Raw genomic sequence first — 24,594 nt, 5'->3', positions numbered from 1 at the left:
TCATGGCATCTGTAACTGATTGGCCATGTTTTAAGCTTCAGTACTTATTGTGTTGATCCTGGAATATAGGCATAGGAAGGAGCATACCATGGCCAGTGAATGCCGAATGAGATTAATTGCTTCCTTCAACCTAATCTGACAATTGTAATTTAAGCTACTGTTTATTTACCTTATGTTATTAGATTAGTTAGACCATCCGTTCTTATTAGTGGTATCCTTTTCTTTGTTGGGGAGTCACTTGTGGGTGCATATTGGAGGTACAGGGCACAAATTAAAAATCAGCATCCTTTCTGTTCCTCAATAGCAGTTGAGCAGAAATCCATTCATTCACTGACCCAGCACTGAGCTATAGAATTGACAGCTCCAGACTGACCAGCAGAAACAAATGGATGTTATGTCAAACAGTCAGTTCTTGACTTAACCCATGGTGGACATTAGCTGATCACAAATCAGGAGCTCTATCAGACCTAAAATGTCAGTCTCTCCAGGAATACATAGCAGTGCTGTAAATCGATCTTTTTATCCTTTTATACTATCCTGGATTAAACCGTTAAACAGTTATCAATTGCATGCTTTTTTAAATTTATAAGATTATCTAACTGCACAAAGATTTAAACATGAACATCTTATTACCATGATTCCGTTCTAAATTATGAATTTTCCTTATCACACAGGATAGTACTTGTCACAGGATATTCAATATGATACTTCCCCCTCACCCCCACAAAAAAGTTAGTGGAACAGCACATTTCTAGTGAATAATTTATTTCCCTATTGTTAAATTAAACATAAAATAAACCTCAGTTTATCCAAACATAATGGTTTGAAATTCGTGGAGAGGGCATGTCCTATATAGGCTTAGGATTCTACCCCGTTTAGACCAGCCCTTTAAATTCCAGGCTGGGGGGCCGTGGGCAGACTTTTAACCCCCAAGAGTGCATGTCAGGGGGATGCTGAGGGTGGTGGGGGAGCATTCCAAATCTTCCCTGGGGGCTTCGCCAGGAAATTCATTGCTTTATGCCCTTGAAAGGTCTCAGTGGAACAAACTACAGTAGTTGAGACCAGACATGACTTCTTTATAGAGTAAAAGGTAATCAACCATGGAGGGGCAATTATCTTCTGAAGCATTGAGTGGCTCCAGTGGGAGTTGAAGATTAAAAAAAAAAAAGTGCTTAGAAGGGCATATCAGCTCAGGCCAGGGCGGCTGCCACTGATGCACCCTCACAGGCACCAGCGACTCGCCTCGGCTAGGCACGTGACTCAATCCCCAAAATTTGGGATGGAGTATCTGGCCTTGGGTGAGGATGGACTGGGGTTCTGCTCTGCTGCACTTACACCAGTGGAGCGAGGCCCTAGGCATTTCCAGGCTAATATGCTTTTGGCTTAACTCCAGCAACCAAATTTGGTTTCATCAGGATTTCTAATCTAGTTTTATGTGGCCAACCGACTGTTAATTTTTATTTATGAATTTTAGTGTGGATTTAATGTTTGGAGCAGATGAGTTTTAGAATTATTGATTTTTAAAGCTCTATATCCTGCCATCTCTCTAAGTGGAAAAAAATGGTCTACCAGAGATGTAAAATCTTATGGGGAATAAGAACCATTCTTTTGCTCCCCCCAAAAATACTATTTTATTCAACTCTTCTCAGTGGAGTTGCTGTCTTTCTATAGAAGAATATAGATTAACTGAGATTTTAATAGAAATGTAAAGGAAAGCTGCATAAATGTATTTCTGATTGTGAATTTTGGATGAAGAAGAGTTGAAAGTTCTCTCTCCTTTTTTAAATATCAATGACTTACCTCAGCTGTGGACCTCCTGGAGAAAATGTTGGTGTTGGATGCAGACAAACGTTTATCGGCTGCTGAAGCTCTGACTCATCCCTACTTTGAACCGTTCAGAGATCCAGAGGACGAGACTAAACCTGAGCCTTTTGATGATTCTTTGGGCCAGCTGAAGTTGTCAGTTGATCTGTGGAAAAGTAAGTGATTATAGAATGGCTAATAACGAAGCTACGCCAACTTAATTTCACATTAGAAAGTCTGTATTTCTAAAGCAAATGTTGAACTGTTACCTTATCCCAGAAATAATGAACAAAAGTGATTGATATATATAAAAATATATATTTTTTCATTCCTGGGGTGTGGGCATCGTTGGCAAGGCCAGCATTTATTGCCTTTCCCTAATTGAGAAGGTGGTGGTGAGCCGCCGCCTTGAATCGGAGCAGTCCATGCCGTGAAGGTACTCCCGTAGTGGTGTTAGGGAGTTCCAGGATTTTGATCCAGCGACAATGAAGGAACGGTGATATATTTCCAAGTAAGGATGGTGTGTGACTTGGAGGGGAACTTGGAGGTGATGGTGTTCCCATGCGCCTGCTGCCCTTGTCATTCTAGTTGGTAGAGTTCGCGGGTTTGAGAGATGCTGTCGAAGAAGCCTTGGCGAGTTGCTGCAGTGCATCTTGTAGATGGTGCACACTGCAGTCACGGTATGCCGGATGTGGAGGGAGTGCAATCAAGTGGGCTGTTTTGTCCTGGATGGTGTTGAGCTTCTTGAGTGTTGTTGGAGCTGCACTCATCCAGGCAAGTGGAGAGTATTCCATCACACTTCTGACTTGTGCCTTGTAGATGGTGGAAAGGCTTTGGGGAGTCAGGAGACACAGAATATCCAGCCTCTGATGTGCTCTTGTAGCCACAGTATTTATGTGGCTGGTCCAGTTAAGTTTCTGGTCAATGGTGACTCCCAGGATGCTAATGGTGCGGGATTCGGTGATGGTTATGCCGTTGAACGTCAAGGGGCGATGGTTAGCCTCTCGCTTGTTGGAGATATAAGCCGAAATTTTCCAGGGTGGTAGCGGGCGCAATCGATGGCAGGTCAGGTGGAAAAGTTGTTATTTCCCGCTGTCATCTCGCTCCCACATGCCTTTCCCCCAGGTGCGCCCGTCATCGTGGAGCCTATCCGACTGGCAGTGGCTGCCGACCCAATTGAGATGATTATCAGATAGTTTACAGGCACTTAAAAGCCTTTTTTCACGTACTTTAAAAAATTTCCCTGCATGGCCACAGGATTCACGTAGCTTGGGAACCACGTCTGTCAACATGAGGCAGGAGTTCCGTGGCCATTGCTCCAGCTGATTACTTGACAGCATCAAATGTACAGTAAAAGCTCCCACCTGACAGATGATCAGTTTCCTCAGGCAGAAGCTGTTGCTCAGTCCATTTCCAGCACAGATTCTGCAGGCTGCAAGTGTTTCCAGCAAAGTCTCCATCCAGTGTCACCTCATTGGAAGAACTCTCTCACCATTGACAGAATGCTTCTGTCATCTGTACTTCACCTGCTGTCTATTCCATCAACATGGGTGCCATTTATACTGTCTCACCTTGGTCCTCAGAATCAGACCACAATGAGCCCCAACACCAGCAGCACCAACAACAACATCAAACTTCTCTGCAATCACCTGATGCTCCACAGGACAGAGGGGATTAGCATGCGAGCACACTGCTGCCTGGGAGGCCAGGGATGGCCTCATCATGGCCAGATTTAGTTAACTTTATGTTGTGCACCCATATGGCTGCCACATGATGCGCCAGGTTGGCAGCAGCCTACACCAACGCCATAAAGCATCCCTGCAATGACCAAGCTATTCCTTTCACACTCATCACCATTGCGGGGGTACCGTTATGTCTCGCCATTCACTGCAACTCACTAAGCCACTTCCAAAGATGCACACAAATCTGTCCAAGACCAGAAAGTGTTGAAAATAAAGATTTTTATGTTTGACACATTAACAAAATCTTTACATGAACAATGGATAAAACATTCAAGTGGCTACCCTTGTTAGTTGGTATGATTGCACTAGGATGAGTGTGAGGGGTGGCTAGTGAGATGGGGATGTGATAATGTAGAAAGAGGGATAGGTGGACCTGCAAGGTATGTTGGTGTAAGGATGTGCAAGGGTAGGGAAGGCAGAGTGATGGGGATATGATGAGAGGCACAGCAGGATGCAGTTGAGTGTAACTTTGTACTAACGTTTCCTGATCTAATGAGATCATTGAAATGTTTGCGGCACAGCGCCCAGGTCCTCCTGATCACATCCCTGCTTGTGACCTCCTCTGCAATCTGCAACCAGGCTGTCTTGGTCTCCTGAAGAGGTCTCTTCCTCCCATGGGAAGGGAAGAGGACCTCCCTGCATGCTCCGAATCCCTCCATAAGCATATGGAGGGACTCATTGGAGAACCTGGGTGCTGCCCTCTGCTTCTGCAGTCATTGTCAGTGTTTGCAGCACTCCAATGCTGTAGTGCACTGACAGCACTATGTTACATTAAACTTCAAATGTCATGTGGCCATGGTCCCTTTAAAGATCCAGGCTGAAAACACATCATGAATGACGTCACCAGACCCGCTCCATCTCATTGGGCCAGGTAACACGCTGGGCGGGCTTAATAGGCCCCATTAAGGTAAGTTCATTTTCAACAGCGGGATGGAGCCAGCAATGGGGTTGCAACCTGCCACAGACAACGCCTGCACCGGACCCGCCCAGGTAGGCAAATTTCTGGCCATAGACTTTCACTTGTTGGAGATAGTCATTGCCTGGCACTTGTGTGGCACGAATGTTACTTGCCACTTATCAGACCAAGCCTGAATGTCGTCCAGGTCTTGCTGCATGTGGGCATGGACTGCTTCATTATCTGAGAAGTTGCAAATGGAACTGAACACTGTGCAGTCATCAGTGAACAGCCCCACTTCTGACCTTATGATGGAGGGAAGGTCATTGATGAAGCTGCTGAAGATGGTTAGGCCTAGGACACTGCCCTGAAGAACTCCTGCAGCGATGTGCTGGGGCTAAGGTGATTGACCTCCAGTAACCACAACCATCTTCCATTGTGCTAGGTATGACTCCAGCCAGTGGAGAGTTTTCTCCCTGATTCCCATTGACTTCAACTTTACCAGGGCTCCTTGATGCCACACTCGGTCAAATGCTGCCTTGATGTCAAGGGCAGTCGCTCTCACCTCACCTCTGGAATTCAGCTCTTTTGTCCATGTTTGGACCAAGGCCGTAATGCGGTCTGGAGCCAAGTAGTCCTGGCAGAACGCAAACTGAGCAACGGTGAGCAGGTTATTGGTGAGTAACTGCCACTTGATAGCACTGTTGACGACACCTTCCATCACTTTGCTGATGATTGAGAGTAGGCTGATGAGGCGGTAATTGGCTGGATTGGATTTGTTCTGCTTTTTATGGACATGACATACCCGGGCAATTTCCCACATTGTCGGGAAAATGCCAGTGTTGTAGCTGTACTGGGACAGCTTGGCTAGAGGCACGGCTAGTTCTGGAGCAGAAGTCTTCAGCACGACAGCCAGGATGTTGTCGGGGCTCATAGCCTTTGCTGTATCCAATACGCTCAGCCCTTTCTTAATGTCATGTGGAGTGAATCGAATTGACTGAAGACTGGCTTCTGTGATGGTGGGGACCTCAGTAGGAGGCTGAGATGGATCATCCACTCAGCCCTTCTGGCTGAAGATGGTTGCAAATGTTTCAGCCTTGTCTTTTGCACTTGTGTCATCATTGAGGATGGGGATATTAATGGAGCTTCCTCCAACATTAGTTGTTTAATTGTCCACCACCATTCATGACTGGATGTGGCAGGACTGCAGAGCTTTGATCTGATCCATTGGTTGTGGAATCGCTTAGCTGTCTATAGCATGCTGCTTCTGCTGTTTAGAATGTAAGTAGACCTGTGTTGCAGTTTCCCCAGTTTGGCACCTCATTTTTAAGAATACCTAGTGCTGCTCCTGGTATGCTCTTCTGCACTCCTCATTGAACCAGGGTTGCACCCCTGGCTCGATGGTAATGGTAGAGGGATATGCCAGGTCATGAGGTCATAAGTGGTGGTGGAATACAATTCTGCTGCTGCAGATGGCCCACAGCACCCATTTTGAGTTGCCAGATCTTATTTTTACAGGAAACTTTGGTTTATCCGGAGGTTAACTGTCCAGAATACTCGAGCCACCGGCAAAAATCAGGAGCCGTTTCATTAGTTTTTTTTTCTTTTCGTTGCTTTTTTTTCCACCAGTCAGGCTCTGCAAGGTCTCGCTGAAGCTGTTGCTAAGTTACAGAGATGTTTGCAAGGTACGGATGACTGTTTAGAAGCTGTTGCTAAGCAACAGGGTTTGTTGCCAGATACGGAGCTCAAAATCTCCGTATGTTTCAACATTAGCGCTGGTTTGTCCGGCAGTTTTGATGGGATGGCAACAGCTCGGTCCCGTCGGTGCCGGATAGCACAAAGTTTCCTGTACTTGTGTTGGTTCTCTCACCGCCTGCCGCAGGCCCAGTCTTCAGGACTCGGCCAGCTCGGTCAGTAGTGGTGCTACCAAGCCACTCTTGGTGATGGACATTGAAGTCTTCCATCCAGGGTACATTCTGTGCCCTTGCTACCCTCAGTGCTTCTTCTAAGTAGTTTTCAACATGGAGGAGTACTGATTCATCAGCTGAGGGAGGGTGGTAGGTGGTAATCAGCAGGTTTCCTTGCCTATGCTGGACCTGGAGGGATCCGGAGTCAATGTTGAGGACTCCCAGGGCCACTCCCTCCCAACTGTATACCACTGTGCAGCCACCTCTGGTGGGTCTGTCCTGCCGGTAGAACAGGACATACCCAAGGATGGTGATTGAGGGGTCTGGGACATTGTACGGTAGCATAGTGGTTATGTTACTGTAACAACCACTATATAAATATTTTATAATTGTAGTTTTTTGATGTACTGATTGATACTGATCAATTCATGGGATGTAAAAAAAAGGGAAAAATGGAAACTAATTATTTACTGGATAAACAAAATTGCTGAGAACTATGGGACCATATTTGTTTAATTTTTAAATTAAGTTTCCTTCAATCAAGATTCTGTACATATGTAAACTGTTCAAAATGCTTAGATATAAAAAAATTTATGGATGTACGCCAGAAAGACATTTAATATAGTACTGTTATTTTCAGGACAAGCATTTCAGGAGGTGATGAGCTTTGTTCCTTTTTCAAGTCTAAAGAGACCCAAGGAAACAGCATTGTAGCTTCGTGACCACCCTCTGATCCATATAGTCTGACCCACAGTTTGTGAGGTAATAACACGGCAGGAAAAAGCTAACATCTTTTTTGTGTTCAAAGTACTATTTTTTTTAATCAAGTTTAAAAATTCTGAATTGTGCACGCATGTTTATAAGTTACAGAATTTCATCAATTCTAGATTTTAATCATTTAAATCAAACTACTGCTTATGATTAAATTCAACTGGTAACTTTCTGTAAAATTATTGATGTAAGAGTAATTACTAGGAAAACTGGATGTGAATGGTAGCATTTTTATAACTTTTCCAACATGCATAATAAACAGAATGTTCAGTTGTGTAAAGACAAAAGGGCTGATTTTAACTTTTGGTGATGGCAGAAAACAGGTGGCAGTGGATTGGCTGCCCGTTATATATGTCTCTGCCCCCATTTCCCTTTCTATTGACTGCAATGAAAAGGAAAATCAGGCACGGTGTATAATGGACGGCCGATCCACTACTGCCCATTTTCTGCCACTACCGAAAGTTAAAATCAGTCATAAAATCTTCAGTATAAATTGCACGTCCACCCATGTATTTATACCCTTTAAACATAGGAGAGTTACTTTTAGGGCAAAGTGTATCCAAACATTTGCTCCCGGTGGACCACTTAGTTCTGTACCATGAAGCTCCATTGTCCATATATGAATAATGACAATTTAAAACACTGAATTCAAGGAATATTTTATTGAGGACAATACCACTCGTCATTCACTAAGGTGCTAAAATTTAATGAAAGTGGTCTGTTAGTTTTTTTTCATTGTCAAGTTTCTGGTGTGTTGACCAGTGCAGTGCCATTGCTACCCACTCTGTACCCACCTATTCTGAATGATCAATTAATTTTGTATAACTAAGTACACAGAAAAGCACTTGCCTTAAGCTCAGCTATGGATTTAAATTAAGTTACGTTAATTTTGGGCAACTAAAAAACCCCTCTCAAGTGACAGCTTTTTTTTGTAGTCAACAGTTACCTAAATTTGCAGTCCAGACCTTTTGTTTTGAAGGAGCTTTGTTCAAAAAAAGTGAGTATAGCTAAATTCTCCAAAAAGATCGTGTTAGGCCAGCTTATACAGTAAGAAAAGGAAAAGTATTATTACATAAGAATATTACAGTACTTATAGTTTAGCACAGCAATTGTGAACTGTTTATTTGCTACTAAACAAGGAGTAGCTAAACTTAAGAACTACTGTAAAAGTATATATTGTGTTACTGCTACTTTTCTTCCACTTTTTCAATACATTTGTTCGGTGGTTCAAGTTTAATTCAAAAGACTAGTGTAGTTTTATTCTGCTGCTTTCTGATACAAGGAGGATCAAGTGAGATGATGTGATAAAATCAGTAGCTGAAATAAACTAAAGAGGTTTCTTTATTCATGTCTTGGGCATACTTTAAATTTATGTAGATCTCTGGGATGTTGGGATCTCGGACTCACCAACAAGATTAGTCTGAAACATGGAAGCCAACAATGACTAGTACACTGATATTCTGGCACCTCTGACAATGCAATATTACTTTGTCATCAGAGGTACCAGCCTTCAGATGAGAAATTCAACCAAGGCTCCATCTGCCTGTTCTGTGGGCACTACTTGAAGAACAGGGAGTTCTTCTGTAATTCTTCCCTCAACCAACACCACCAACAGACTAATTGGTCATTCATCTGCTGTTTGTCAGACATGGTTATACCTAAAATTGCTGCACTTTTTGCCTACATACCAACAGTGATGGCAATTCATTATATGTGAAATGTTTTGGGACATTCCTCAGAGACGTAAGGTGTTATATAAATGCAATTACTTTTTTCTTTGTGATGAAAGGGCTTTTTCTACTTCCCAAAAAATAAAGTTTCATAAACACTTTTGCATCAAGACAATGGCTTAATTTTACTAGTTATGAGTCAACAGAAAACATGTATTGGAAATGAAGTAAAGCCCATAAGAGTTCTTGGCTTGGGAAATAATTACAAATTCAACTCAACAGTCTCCTGTTACTTTCACTTGCTAGAAACTACTTCCATTGGAGATCATAGGTTCAGCAACTGAACTGCTGCCAAGAAAAACACAGGGATAATGGCATTAGACAAGGCAGGAAATTTGTAATTGAAGCTGGTGCATTTAACCTCTTTCATTTAAAATGACAGTTTCTCAAAAGAACTAGATCAATGTTTGCTTTTATTTTTACTTATCTAGATAGCTGGCTTATAATCACCTGACTAAAGAAACAAGCATCACTTGCTACATAAAATGTTAGGTAAATTTAGTTCAATCTGAATCAAGTTTTATTGTCTAACCCCTCTTTTGATAGTTTTGTAAACTCTGGGATGTTTTTGCTCTGAGAAATAGGAAGCTAGAAACTAGAACAGTTGGTACTGGCTAAGCCTGGTGAGATAACAAAGTGCTGTTTTACTCTGCCTCATCAAAATAGTGCACGTCAAAACTATCTAACTGGACTTTTATGTTGATTTCTTTCTTGTAAGTCAAGGATAATGCATTACCAAGTTTACTGTACGTCATGTCTGTGTTGAAAAATTGCACCTTTGTTTCTTTCTCTGTGTTATAAGCATTTTAATACCAATAGGTCCAGTGGAGTGTTCTTTCATGTCACTCTGCTGATGACTGAACAAGTGCTTTTAGAGGAAATGTAAAAATTACAAATGCTTTTGTATTGTTTGTGGAATGTCAGTTTTTTTTTTTAAAGTGTGCACATCCCATAAGAATGACTACTATATCACAATCACTAACTTTTATTGAATGAGATGATCACCTGCTGTTTTGATCATGGGTAGTCTTGGACTTGGGTCCTAGAAATTTGTTGATGCCACACCAGTTTTACAAGCATAAAACAAGCACCTAAGTATCCAATATGGCAGCTGGCGTGCGCATGCACATTCTGCCCTCTGCCATATTGGTAAAGGCTCCCATATAGGCATCCAGGGTCCATGCCGCAATCAGGCATGAGGCTCTTTGCTTATGCAAATAGGGGACCCAGTGCCCGCTTGAGGCCCCCTTCTCAAAATTGAGCTGCCCTGCACACAGCCGACACTGAGCTGGCTGTGTTCAGAATAACCAGGTCTACATGCGGCCTAACCGGCAGTCCTCAATAGGTAAGATTCTTTTTTAAATACTTAACTGAAAGCGGAGCAGGGGTGGTAACACTTCTTTTACCAAGCTTTGTCACCCCTCTTAATATTTTCTTCTTTGGTTTGGAATCCAATTTCTTTCCTTAAGCCTCTGTGAAGCACCTTGGGCTATTGTTCTGTTAAAAATGCTATATAAATGCAAGTTGTTGTTGTTAATTTGAGTATGTTTATTACAAAGTGACCCCACCACATAAGTCATGTAAACAGAATACACAGTGGAGTATCCAAGTCAGTACATGTGGAGTATCCAAGTCAGTACATGTTAAGGAAACTTCATAACTCCTGATTAATCACTCGGGGAATAAACTGGGCCCTTGATTTGTCTACCATTCTTTATTTAATCTGTTTTGTAAAATATTGTATCAATATTGGATAATAACATTGAAGTACACTACAACCTGGGGACATGGATTCAAGCTCAGAAGAGGGAAGGTGAACATAATTTAAAATGAAACTATTTCTCGCAGAAGGTACTGAATATATGGGACAGATTTCCCAGAGTGTGTTTACTTGGATAATATTGGCAAATTCAAGTGGAAGCTCAATAGGTTTTTTGGCAAAATAAACAATTGAGATGCAAGACAAAATATATTTTGAACTGGTCAGATGGACTGCAATAGTATCTTCTGATTTTGTACATTCCTGTGTTCCAATGTAACAGTAACAAAGACAGCAATTTGCATTACATATTATGGAGCCCTCCATCCTCGTGACTCGTCAGAACATTCCTCACGAGCCACCATTTTATATATTACAGAAATACCCTGAGAAGATTCAACAGGTGAAAGCTGAGATCCTGGAATGGACTTCCTCTCGCATCATATCTGTAGTTTATAATAAGGAAATAATTGTGAGGCATGTGATTCTTCTTCCCTCCTCCCCCACTCCATAGCATAACAGATGGAGAGCAATTGCCAGGGCTCAAATTAGTCAATGTAGTAATTTCCTATCCAGTTTTCTGCATTGCCCACTCTAATCTCTGCCATAGTCATAAAAAGACAGCTCCCCCATTGGGTCTCAGTAGATGTGATTAGAGTCTGAGGTTTTCTCTTTAGTGGCATAGGATTTCAGCCATGCATTTTTAATGCAGTCCTCAAGACAAAAATGCAGCTTAGACGTTGCATAGAATATACAGCACCGAAACAGGTCATTCAGCCTAACCAATCTATGCTGGTGTTTATAAGCTACACGACTCTCCTCCCATTCAATCCATCTCATCTCAGCCTTTCAGCATATCATTCTATACCCTTTTCTCTCATGTACTTGTTTAATTTCCTTTTGATAGTATCCAAGCTATTTGCCTCAACAACTTCCTGTGGTAGCGAGTTCCATATTCTAACCACTCTCGAGTAAAGACATTTCTTATTTCCTTATTGGATTTATTAGTAACTATCTTGTATTTATGGCCCCTAGTTTTGGATTCTCCCACAAGTAGAAACATTCTCTCCACAACTACCCTACCCAACCCATTCATAATTTTAACAACCTCTGTCAGATCTCCTCTACATAGTCTCTTTTCTAAGCCTCAATCTGTTCAATCTTTCCCGATAGCTGTAATCTCTCAGTTCTCATTTTTTTTTATATTCGTTTATGGGATGTGGGCATCGCTGGTGAGGCCAGCCTTTATTGCCCACCCCTAATTGCCCTCGAGAAGGTGGTGGTGAGCCACCTTCTTGAATTGCAGCAGTCCGTGTGGTGAAGGTACTCCCACAGTACCGTTAGGGAGTTCCAGAATTTTGACCCAGCGACGATGAAGGATCGGCGCTATACTTCTAAGTCAGGATGGTGTGTGACTTGGAGGGGAACTTGGAGGTGGTGGTGTTCCCATGCGCCTGCTGCCCTTGTCCTTCTAGGTGAAAGAGGTCCTGGGTTTGGGAGTTGCTGCAGTGCATCTTTTAGATGGTACACACTGTAGCCACGGTGCCGGTGGTGGAGGGAGTGAATGTTTAAGGTGGTAGATGGGGTGCCAATCAAGCGGGCTGCTTTGTCCTGGATGGTGTCGAGCTTCTTGAGTGTTGTTGGAGCTGCACTCATCCAGGCAAGTGGAGAGTATTCCATCACACTCCTGACTTGTGCCTTGTAGATGGTAGAAAGGCTTTGGTGAGTAACAGTGGTCCCAGCACTGATCCTTGTGAAACGCTGCTTTCTAACTTCCTCCAATCTGAATAAACTACCCTTTACCCCTACTCTCTGCTATTTTTTTAGCCAATTTGCTATCCATTATTTGCCTCCTGACTCCACATACCCTAAACTTTATCATGAACCTACCATGTGGTACCTATCAAAGGCCTTTTGAAAATCCATGTGTGACATCTTCTACATTACTCTTGCCATTACCTCTTCAATCAGGTTAGTGATGCATGACTTAGTCTTTCGGAATCTATGCTGACTTTTTTAAATTATATTTTCTATTTCTACTTGAAATGAGAAATTTCTTCACTCAGAGGGTGGTGAACCTGTGGAATTCTCTAACACAGAAGGCTGTGGAGGCCAAGTCACTGAATATAATGAAGGAGCTAGATAGATTTCTAGACACAAAAGGCATCAAGGGGTATGGGGAGAGAGCAGGAATATGGTATTGATAGAGGATCAACCATGATCATATTGAATAGCGGAGCAGGGCCGAATGGCCTACTACTCCTCCTATTTTTCTACATGCTCCTCTATCACTTCTTTTAGTATAGATTCCAGTATCTTTCCTATCACTGACATTAAGCTGACTGGTCTATATAGTTCCCAGGTTTTGTTCTATCTCCCTTTTTGTACATTGGAACATTAGCTCTCCGTCAGTCCTCTGGCACTACCTTATCATCTATGGAACTTTTGTGTATATATACATAAACTAGTGTCTCTGCTATCTCCTCCCTAGTTTTATCTTGAGTATACATAGGTGCATACCATCCGGACCTGGGGTTTTATCCTCTTTTAGTTTTGCTAGTTTGTCAATTATTTTCACTCTTTCTATCCCAACTGTATTAATTTTTTTAAACAATGATCCTCTAGGGAAATGTCTGTTTTGTTATCTATTAGTTAAAAACTGAGGCAAAGTAGTTATTCAGTACTTCTGCCATTTCTCTGTCATTATCGGAGTTTATCTAGCTCATCCTTTAGTGGCCCTAGCCCTACTTTAATTTACCTTTTTTTATTTACGTGTCGTGTCTATAGAACCCGATTATTTCTTTTTATATTCCTTGATCATTTGATTTTATAATTTTTTTGTCTTACTGATGGTATATTTTTTAAACTTCTCTCCTAAGTTCCTCATAGTCCCTTTTGTCCTCTCCTTTAGTATCCAAGTACTTATGTCTTTTTCTTTGGATTCAATTTTCCTTTAGTTCTTTATTCATCCATGGTGCCCCATAATTAACTTGCTTGCTTTTGGCTTTTTGTGGAATACATTTCTCTTGAGCTCTATTGATTACCCTTTTAAAGATTTCCCACTGTCTTTCTGTCTCTTTGTTTTTCCAAGATTTTCTCCCAGTTTACCTTCTTTAGTTCCATCCTCATTTTCTCATAATTTGCTCTTTTCCAATCTATTACCGTAGTCTTTGTCCTACTTATGTCACTCTCGATTCTAATCTTGAACCTTACTATGTAGTGAACACTACTACCGAGATGCTTTCCTACTTTTACCTCCATCTGTTCTCGTTCATTACCCATTGCAAGACCAACAGTGATTCTTTTCTTACACAAAGAAATTACTGCAGATGCTGGAAATCTGAAATAAAATCAGAAAATGCTGGAGATACTCAGCAGGTCAGGCAGCATCTGTGAAGAGAGAAACAGAATTAACATTTCAGGTCGATGACCTTTCGTCAGAACTGGAAAAAAGCAGGAAATGGAACAGATTATTAAGCAAGTGTAGGGGCTGGGAAATGGGGGAGGGGAATGAAAGAACAAAAGGGAAGGTCTGTGATAGGAAGGAAGGCAGGAGAGATTAAGAGATATTCAAGGCAAGAGGAGATGGTAATGGGTCAGGTTAAGAAACAAAGGATGGCTCTAGATGGAGTGTGAATTGCGCTGGTAGAATGGAAGACAGCGGCCATGTGGGAGAGAAGATTCTTTTCTTGTTGGACTTCTTATGGACGGAGTGAGAAAGGAGACCGGTATACACTGTAAAAACTCGATTCCCTTTTCTCCTTTCGCTGCTACTTCCTGCCAGTTTATTTGGGGGTAGTTGAAATCTCCCATGATTATTATTCTATGCCTGCTACTCACCTCCTAAATTTGCCTACATATTTCTTCCTCCAATTTCCTTCCACTGTTTGGTGGGTCTATACCGCAAGTTGAATTTTAAATCCCCAACTCCATGGTTTTAGAAAATCTCACGCAAGATGATACCATAACTATGAACCTTGTTGGAAGAATTGATGACATATTACAGATTCATTTGAAAAACCTGAAATAATTTCCCTTTCTTTCATCCAAATGTTTCCACAAGACTTTCTTCAGCTAAGAGGGTACAATAATTGAGTTGCAGACTTCTCCACCAGTTGACTTTTTGTGACCGTAGCAGAGATTAAACTAGCTTTATCGTGGACAACATAGAAAATTGGATAGCAAATTATTACCATTGACCAATTTGAACCCTGAAAATTGCTTTCCATTTCTCAAGGAGGGCGGGGGCGGGGAAAGAGGGCAGAAGGTTCACACATCACTATCTCCCAAGTATGAACTACAACTCTGTAACCAGCTGACAGAAAGTATACTTGTAATGGGATGTGGTGGACACAATTTCCCTAGCAGAAATGGAAAGCTCCATTTTAGTTTAACACTGCATGAAAGTTTTGAGGAACATAGAAACATAGAAGATAGGAGCAGCAGTAGGCCATTCGGCCCCTTGAGCCTGTTCCGCCATTCAATGAGATCATGGCTGATCATCCAAACTCAGTACCCTGTCCCTGCTTTCTCTCCATATCCCTTGATCCCTTTAGCCTTAAGAAATATATCTAACTCCTTCTTGAATATATTTAATGAATTGGCCTCCACTGCCTCCTGTGGTAGAGAATTCCCCAGGTTCACCACTCTCTGGGTGAAGAAATTCCTCCTCATGTCAGTCCTAAATGGCTTGCCCCTTATCCTTAGACTGTGACCCCTGGTTCTGGACTCCCTCGTCACCGGGAACATCCTTCCTGCATCTAGTCTGTTTCGTCCGGTTAGAATTTTATAAGTTTCAATGAGATACCCGCTCATTCTTCTGAACTCCAGCGAATATAAGCCCAATCGACCCAATCTCTCCTCATACGTCATTCCTGCCATCCCAGGTATCAGTCTGGTGAATCTTCGCTGCACTCCCTCCATGGCAAGAACATCCTTCCTCAGATAAGGCGACCAAAACTGCACACAATACTCAAGGTGTGGTCTCACCAAGGCCCTGTACAATTGCAACAAGACATCCTTGCTCCTGTACTCGAATCCTCTCGCTATGAAGGCCAACATACCATTTGCCTTCTTAACCGCCTGCTGCACCTGCATGCTTACCTTCAGCGACTGGTGCACAAGGACACCCAGGTCTCGTTGCACTTCCCCTTCTCCCAATCTATGGCCGTTCAGATAATAATCTGCCGCCTTGTTTTTGCCACCAAAGTGGATAACCTCGCATTTATCCACATTATACTGCATCTGCTATGCTTCTGCCCAATCACCCAACCTGTCCAAATCATACTGGATTTTCTCTGCATCCTCCTCACAGCACACACGCCCACCCAGCTTTGTGTCGTCTGCAAACTTGGAGATATTACATCTAGTTCCCTCGTCTAGATCATTAATATAGATTGTGAATAGCTGGGGTCCTAGCACTGATCCCTGCGGTACCCCACTAGTCACTGCCTGCCACTCGGAAAAAGACCTGTTTATTCCAACTCTTTGCTTTCTGTCTGCCAACCAGTTCTCTATCCAAGTCAGTACCTTACCCCCAATCCCATGTGCTTTAACTTTGCACGCTAATCTCTTATGCGGGACCTTATCGAAAGCCTTCTGAAAGTCCAAATACACCACATTCACTGGTTCTCCCTTATCTATTCTACCAGTTACATCCTCAGGAGAATAGGAGAAACCCGTGTCCCCTGGAACACGGTTATGAGAGACTTGTGGGGGGTAAACAATGTTAATCACATATTGGCCTGCATAGTCATCAATGCACTTATCTACCACGCTCCCTAGTTGTTGGCACAGACATCCTCGAATAAAATGGACACACTACTATAATGATGGAGCAACCACATCTTGACTAGCCCCGAGGCAAAATGCAACACTAAGTACATGGAAATATATAAACTATGGCTTAATATGTCTTCTAAAGTGCCTGAGGCAAAGTATAGTAAATGTCAAGTGAACTCTATAAAAAGATTGTATATATCAAATTTTATTGAAAACGAACCAAGAAAATATTGAAAGTGTTTTGTATATGCAACCTAAAATATGCTGACCTCGGGTAGATTAATTGTGAAGTGCATCTTCAACAGCTAATTAATAATCACTGAGGTGAATGTTTTATCTGAATTAATTTGGATTGTTAGATGACAACTTGATGGGAAGGACTTTGCCTAGTCTAATGGGGTTTCAAATTATACAGCAGTGCGCTATGTAGTGACGTATGTATCACCTAACAAAGCCAACATTTCGTTGACCGTCCACAGACTATTGGGGACAACATAGTTTAAATTGTAATCAAATCACTTAACACAAACCATCCCGAATGGCAGTTTGAAAACCTAACACGGTTTCTTAGTGTTCTGTAACCAGGCATGTTCAACTTGGTTTTGGTTTTTAAAATCTTTTTAAAAAAGGCATTATTTTTTGCGCCAGCTTATTGGCTAATAGAAATCACGTGATGAGGGGGTGTCACTTTGAAGTAATCTCATTGGTCAATGGTAATCATATGGCTTAATGTCCCGCTCCTTATTTACAACCAGTTTATACGCTAAAGATCTGTTTATTGTCGATGTTTGGCCAGGTTCTGCCCCATTCCGGGAATAGCATCCCGTGCCGGACACACTAACACACTTCGAGTGAAGCTGCGAGGTCAACCAAAACTTCCATTACTAACCACAATTTCTTTCCGTCGCGGAACAATTTTGTCGGGAGCCAGGCAGGAGAACCACTCCCCACCGCCTACTCGTGTCAGCAGATTGCACTCCAAGTAACTCGCTGTCTCCAGAACACATTTCAAATGGCCTAATTCAAACTCGACGATTAACAGTGAATTACTAAAATCCAAAGAACAAAACGAAAAAGCTAAACACACCCCTGGGAGGTGGAAAGTGCACAACAATTTGAAGATAAAATGTGTAATCCAATTTGGAGTATCCTGATGTTTTCTTGCACGGTACTGAGCGGTCCTCGTTGGAAACTAGCGGAGTCCTACTCATGAGGTGTGGCAATCCCCTATCTTGCTTTCAAGATGTACTTTCTGAAGCCTGAGAGACAACTCCCTGGTTTTAAAATGGGGTTTTTATTCTTCATAATTCTAACATTGCTGTGATTAACACGGGGGTTGGGGGGGGGGGGGAAGCGCACGCAGGGAGGAATAATTAAAACCACCAAATAATGGGTGTGGACTGGCCATTATGCGAAGCAGGTTTACACAGCCTGCCCATTATTCGAAGCGCGGACAACATCAACACGGCGCTGAGACTCACAGCTCCTCCGCCAGTGATTGTGAGGAAGCGGCGGTGTTGTTGGGGAGCAGTCCCCACCCCAGCCGTGCCTGCTCCCACAGCCAGCCCCCCCCCCCGGGGCCACGCCGGCCTCCCGCGCCCTTGCTCCTGCTTACCGCCTCTGCACGGGGTTTCCGCGTTTGCTCGGGTCATGCGCAGGGGCGTGTCCGGTCTGTGATTGAAAAGAGCTTTCCCTCCCCTCCCCTCCCCCCGCGCCCGACCAGCGGCAAGGGTTCGCGTTTCTACCGCTATCTTACGTACTCTTCCTTGCACTCAAATCTCCATTAAAGTCCCGTCTTTTTTGTCGTCGCCGGGGCTCCGACGAAACATCCTCGGGCGCACTATGAAGCGCTCCGGTCGAAGAGGACGACATTTTTGGCGTTGAACAGCGGCCATCGAACGGCAGATAGCTTCTGGTGCCATTAATAATTGTGTCCCGGAGGGGGGATTTTTTTTCTCTCTCTCCGACTTAGCTCGTTTCGCATACAAGGTAAATGGAGGGGGGTTTTTTTTTGTTGCGCGCTTGTTTGCCTGTGGGTTGGAAAGTGAAGCTGCGAGCTTTGTGATGCGCTGCCGCCGGCGAGTGAAACGCACTCGGGTCAGCCTGTTAGAGGTCTGTAATTAATATGCGTTGGGGGTCGCTTGTTGTGGAAATAGCCGCCATCTTGTTCTACAGTAAATTCTCTCCGTCCAACCGAACCTTTGGCGGGGGGGCTGAAAGTCCCGCCCCCGCTCCGCGCTGATTGGTCGGTGACGAGCAGCTCCTTTCTTGATTCGTGCCCGGCAACGTCACCGTTGGCGCCGATTGGCTGGCGCGGCCGTCGATCATCCACGTGCTGGGATACATCCGTTAGCAAGGTAGGTCGAGCCGGCTTTTTAAAAAAGGGGGGGGTGGAGGGGGAGTTGAAGAAAAAAAAATTCTACAAAATTCCCCCTGATGGCGGTTGGCGTGGACAAGGGGGTTGTGAATCATGCCTTCAAGCTCGGATATTTTTTGGTGTGGCGGGTGGGGGAATTTTTTTGTTGTTGCGTGTTTTATCGCGGCCTGGGGGGTGGGTGTCTCTGCCGACCGAAGGTAAATTCAAACGCGCCCGGGAAAATGATTTGCTGCAGTGACGTCAGCCACCTTTTGACCCTCGATGCCTTCTACGTCATCGAGCAGCTGAGCTCGCCTTGAAGTCGATGCCGAATCGACAGAGCCGCCAGTTTACCGGTGTCCCGCACAGAGGAGGTGCACCGCCAGACAAAGGACTGAGCTGGGACCTCAGGCCACGTCAACAATGTGCAGCACACAGTAATATGACAACGGGTCCAACTTTTGGAATAAAGCACACGCTTATATTTTTATATATATTTCACAGGACGAGGATATTGGTACACTGAACGATTGCTTTAAATCTGATGCCCGGTTTTCCCCGTTGTTTTACTACGAAGTGTTATGTTTTTTTGAACACTTGGCATTTTTTTGTGTAGCGTAGCCCCTATATTTTTTTTGGCTTGAACGTTTTGTACAAGAGGTAAACAACAGGCATTCTTGTTAATGAAACGCTAGTAAATAATAACATACACAACGCTCGAATCTATAATGCAAGCGTCCTGGGTGAGAATTACTATAATCAAGTCATCCTCGACGACGACTTGCTGAGAATTGACCACGTTTATGGAGTGTTGGACCTACATAATTTGTGAAGTCATAAAGCGAGTTACTCTTTCGAAAAAAAATCCTCACATTTCAAATCACATAAAATTAGATTTTAGTATTTTACTGGTGGTTTACATTGACAGGAACACCAATATATTGTACAAGGCATTTCAAATAATATAAACTCATTGCAAACAGCATTTAAATTGAAGCCTTCCCTTATGTCTGTTGTCCTCAATTAAAACATCTATATGGTAATTGTAATGATGCTATTAATTAACAATTTATAGATTTGCATTTTGAAGAATCTTCCGCAAGTAAAATGTCTTTTGTCTGATTAAAATTAGTGTCTTTGTTATTAAATGCTGATATGTTGGCTTTTAATAATTTGTAAATGTATTAAAATAAATTGAATTGTGTCGATATTACATGTCATGGCCATATAGCATGGTATGCTTCTCAAGCATTTTTGTAGTTCTAAACTTTTGGATAGCAGGGAGTTAAACATTGAAGTTTGAAATGTGGAACCAATTATGACATTTCTAGAGGAAGGAGTGTGAGTAGTTTATTTTTATAACTTGGGAAGTGACACGAATATTCCATACAGTCATCTCTGATGGAGATATGTTGCCTTTGTTTCAAATGTAACACTGAATATTGATGTACCTCTCAGATTATAGGGTATAAACAGAGTTTCTGACTTGGGAGAGGTCAGTTACAATAAAATAAATCGTGATCAGTTTGCCCTTCTACATGTTGCCTACATCAGCAAATTATCTCTCGTATTCCAGATCTCCCTGTCAATTCCAAATGGGGAAAAAAAAGCACTGTGTAAATAGAGGTCTAGAAATTAACAATTCAATGATTGGGTGATTGCATTAAATATATAGATGGATTTTACTGTGCTCTCGTCGATCACAAATGCCAGTACAGGTATATAGTTGTGCAACAACAAAAACATTCCCCTCTGTCCTTTTCCCCCTCAGGATATCCTTTTGGTTCCTATTATTAGAAATGTAAAAGTACTGTAGGAATTTCTCTGTTTGCCTCTCGGTCTGGACTTTACCTATGATGTGTTCAGCTTCAGCTATTGGGTGTTTTGGGATGGGGAGAAGCAGAAAGATTTAATTTAAAATTGGTTATCTGATGAGCTGTATGTAAAACAGAATCAGTTAATTAGCTGGTAGCTGCTTGTGATCATAAGTATGCTATTGTTTAGAGGAAAGAAAGCATTCATTAATGTAGAAATTTCATTTTAAATCAGAAACGTGATTATAATTTTATTGTAGTTCTTAGTGATTTAACCTATATGATGCAATTATTTAACGTGTACAATATGATAGGTCAAGATTAATATGAATTTTACATTCCAATATCAACTACTGTATCAAAACTTAGTGATTGGTAACAAGTCAGTTAATAGTTTACCACCTAATCATAAGTTACAATTTTTTGAATGGATTGGGAGCTGGGGAAGATATAAAACCATCGTATGTTGCAATTCCTTAATTATTTCTCATTCTGACCGAAATGAGAATGAAGACCTTTTATTTTCAAATATAGATATTGGTCAAATAAACAGGAAAAAGTTCTAAAGCAGCATTATTACCCAATACTGTGTGCTAAAGTTAAAACTTTAATTACAGTTTGAGGAGCCACAAGCTGGGCTAAAGATTGTACATGTCAATATAGTGTTCTAGTTATTAGATGAACATTTTCTGCTTTTCAGTTTCTTTAAACAGAAGGAACTACTTTATCGTACTAACTTTTATTGTCCGTTGTTTTCTTGTCTTAAGGATTTCTTTTAATTCTCTTTTCTGTTGTTACTTGGGTCTAATGTGCTTCTCTTTTCATTTTCTATCCTGTTTCGTTGCAACCTGCACTTTGTACTCCGTAAAGTTCTTGCCTGAAGAGGGGGACAGGCAATGACCATGACATGTATGATTTGAAAAAGTTTCAGATTTGTGTTTTATTATGTCTGTGTATGTGGTGTAAGTTTTACAATTTTGTGTAACAGACTTGTGTGTTCATAAATTACCTAGAATGAATGTGAAAGCACTGATGGTGTTTGCTCCAGTCGGTTTGAGTGTGTCTGTTTTTTTTAAAAATCTCTCCTCTCTCAACTAGCATTTGGGGAAGGCCCCCCCCCAGTGTTTAGTGAGTTTCTCGAATAAGCAGCTAAGCCATACAAATGAGGAAAGTCTGAGGTTGGATGTCCAGTCTATGCTGAATTACTTGGTCACAAGTTTTAGGTGCATTACAGTTGGCCTCAGTCTCCCCGGGTTAGTGAGGGGAAAATTCTTGATTGCTATCCAGCAACCCCCTGCTGTGGGTGCCGAATGAAGATTGGTTCTGGCTCATTTGCGGAATTCCTTGTGGTTGAATAGCCTATTGACACTTGCTGCTGAGGCTCGCACACAAATAATGGATTTTCACACAAGGAACAAGGGGGTGCTGGTAGCATTGGAACAATCAATGCCTGCAGAGAGGGGGCAAAATTGGCAAGAAAAGAAAAAAAAACTTCAGCATTGAAGTATTTTTGTTACAACTGTGTGAATTTTAATTTTGGGAAGTGATAAAGAATGTCGGATTGGAAGTGATATGTACAACAATAGAACAATAGAACTTTCCTGGCATTTCGGTACTAAATATCGAATCAATCATAGGTGCAGTTGTGACTGAATACTCAACAGTTAGTGTATTGTAAGCAGATTTAATTTATTAAAGCACATGACTAAAAAGATACTGCTGTACTAGCTTCTGGACAGAGACTGTCATTATTGACTGGCTCTCTCTGGCAGGCTAAAATTGAGTGCATGCATTGTGATGTTGAACCAACCACTAATATCACACCAATACAGCTACCCAATGGCAGAAGTTACTTTAATAACTCTATATGTAACTGAAATAAATGCTGAAAGTACAATTTTTAAACCCTTTAATTTTGTGCTCCATACTTTTCTGCCCCCCCCATTCCACTTTATTTTCATTTTAACTTTGTTTTTATTTAATATATCTTTCCTCTCCTTTTAATATATCTTTCTTTTCCTTTTTGTTTTTTCTTACTCCCATGGGCAATGGGACAAACTTCTAAAAAAGCTAAATGTTGATTGCCTTGAAACAGATGCCAAAGGTCATATTTAAAGCAAATTTGAAAGCCAGAATAGTAAAGATTGCACCACAGATTTAAACCAGGTCAATTTGATGCATTTTTATACATTGAAACAGAAAGGGGGTGTTGGTGGGGCACATCTGCTTGTTAGAAGATTGTACGAGAGGCTGAGACATTTATTTGATGCATGCTCAAGTTAAGTTGATATTTATTATCCTTATCCATAACTCCTCCTGAAGTTGTTGACTACTGTGAAGGTCGTTCCACAGGCCTTGGCTTCATGAGAGTCCAGACCATGGTGGCCAAATCTTTTGTTCACATGTCTGCATAGCCCATACATTGGAGTTAGAGGTTCACCAATGAAGTATAAATCCCTATTTTAAATTGTTCATACTATTAGATTATGGTGTTTTGATTTCCTACATTACAAGAGTGACCACACGTCCAAAAAAAAAAAGTACTTACTTGGCTGTAAAGTGCGTTGGAACATCCAGTGGTTGTGAAAGGTGCTATGTAAATGCACATTTTTCTTTCTTTATCACCAGTGAGATGACCGAGCTTAAAAATAGTACTTTCCTAGCCTCTCGATCCACAAAATCTAAACATGACAAACTAGCAAACAATAAATGTAGGTGCAAATAGAACACGGGCTTTGAGGACAGATTAGCAGGGTATGGAGGCTGCAGTTTGGATCTGGGATCATCTTGTTAATGTGGCACAGTTGCACACTGGGCAGTTAATTTACCAACTTAGCTATCGGGAGGTTTCTAATACCCTTTCAAATAATTTTTTTCCCCTGACATTTTCTTTGATGCTTTTTAATTTCCTGTTTGTATGACTTATTTCCTTTTTAACAATTTCTTCACTTTTTTTTTCTATCTCTAGTGTTATAAACATTCTCTTTTCACCGCCTTCTCCTCCACACCTACTGGTAACAAAAGGATTGCCAATAAAGTTCTGGTACAATATATTTCTGTGCAAATGCAAATCATTGGAGAGATGGAATCGAAATCTTGGGATGTCTGTGACATCATATTGCAGATAATTTCCATCAGGAGTAAATAGTGGTTTTTACTGGTGGTGATGGAGATGACATTTAACTTCTGTGAATGTTAATGAGAATTTGCATTTATATAGCACCTTTTAATCAAGGCACGTCACAAAGAGGAGGGGCGCGTGCTCGCCCTCCCAACCTATGCATACAATTGAACATCCAGTCTTTTGACTAATTCTAGTGCCCTGACTTTTGCACTTTGTTTCAGAGAGTTCAGAATTTATCAGAGACCGAGTTACAGATTAGCTGGATTTATCCACTTCACATGCCTTCTGAAGTTGTCACTTTGGACAAGGACTGTAATGGGAGAGCTTGAATCAGTTTACACAATTTTTGTCCAGACTGAATATACGATGCACACTTGCCTTAACTATTGAGCATAATTAGTTTATACTGTCTGTATCTAATTTCCCTGTTGCGTTTTAATACGATCACAAGGCACTTTTGTGTTGATAGCATGCCATCAGTCACAGATGTACAGCTCTCCTTCCTTCGATGGCATTGCATTATATAGTGAGAGAATTTTGGAGACATGGCCACATTGGAGATTCACATTTTTATAGGCCTCACGAGCTGCCATTGAGCCTCCATTTAAATCTAAAGATTACTTTAAAATATACAGCACAGAAACCACCATTTGGCCCAACCAGTCCATGTCGGCGTTTATGCTCCAGTCGCGCCTCCTCCCATTCTACCCACATTACCCTCGATTCCCTTCTCCCTCATATGCTTATCTAGCTTCCCCTTAAATGCATCTAAACTAATCACCTCGACTACTCCCTGTGGTAGCGAGTTCCACATTCTCACCACTCTGGGTAAAGAAGTTTCTTCTGAATTTCCTATTTTATTTCTTGGTGACTATCTTATACTGATCGCTTCTAGTTTTGCTCTTCCCCACA

The 24,594-nt window shown here is 41.8% G+C and overlaps 2 protein-coding genes and 1 long non-coding RNA gene across 7 annotated transcripts in view; 2 read left to right on the top strand and 1 right to left on the bottom strand.

Moving 5' to 3' along the window:
* Positions 1–8,946, top strand: part of LOC147105218 (mitogen-activated protein kinase 14) — a 182,206-nt gene extending 173,260 nt beyond the window's left edge. Inside the window, exons 11-12 of the mRNA XM_086011360.1 lie at positions 1,806–1,979; positions 6,988–8,946. Of these exons, the coding sequence (XP_085867486.1) occupies positions 1,806–1,979; positions 6,988–7,061 (248 nt within the window). The 3' untranslated portion in view covers positions 7,062–8,946. The remainder of the gene's footprint in view (positions 1–1,805; positions 1,980–6,987) is intronic.
* A 1,426-nt stretch (positions 8,947–10,372) lies between these two features.
* LOC147105217 (uncharacterized) lies at positions 10,373–18,239 on the bottom strand. The gene is made up of 2 exons (XR_015081712.1): positions 18,149–18,239; positions 10,373–11,053 (listed from the first exon to the last, which is right to left on the bottom strand). It is a non-coding gene; the product is annotated as an uncharacterized LOC147105217 (long non-coding RNA).
* The window catches only part of brpf3b (bromodomain and PHD finger containing, 3b), a 74,744-nt gene continuing 67,251 nt past the window's right edge, over positions 17,102–24,594 (top strand). Inside the window, exon 1 of one of the 5 annotated variants that reach the window (XM_086011352.1) lies at positions 17,102–17,602. The gene's annotated coding sequence lies outside the window, so the exon portion shown is untranslated. Of the gene's footprint in view, positions 17,603–18,287; positions 18,378–18,541; positions 18,746–18,796; positions 18,894–18,948; positions 19,405–24,594 lie in introns of those variants that run through there. The other 4 variants (XM_086011350.1, XM_086011351.1, XM_086011354.1 and 1 more) reach the window with 4 other exon arrangements.

The sequence above is a fragment of the Somniosus microcephalus genome, chromosome 18 (assembly GCF_052327205.1).
Source record: "Somniosus microcephalus isolate GS21.2 chromosome 18, FLI_Smic_1.0, whole genome shotgun sequence".
NCBI lineage: Eukaryota > Metazoa > Chordata > Chondrichthyes > Squaliformes > Somniosidae > Somniosus > Somniosus microcephalus.
Note: the sequence above shows the minus strand (reverse complement) of the source record. Positions and strands in the feature narration are given on the sequence as shown.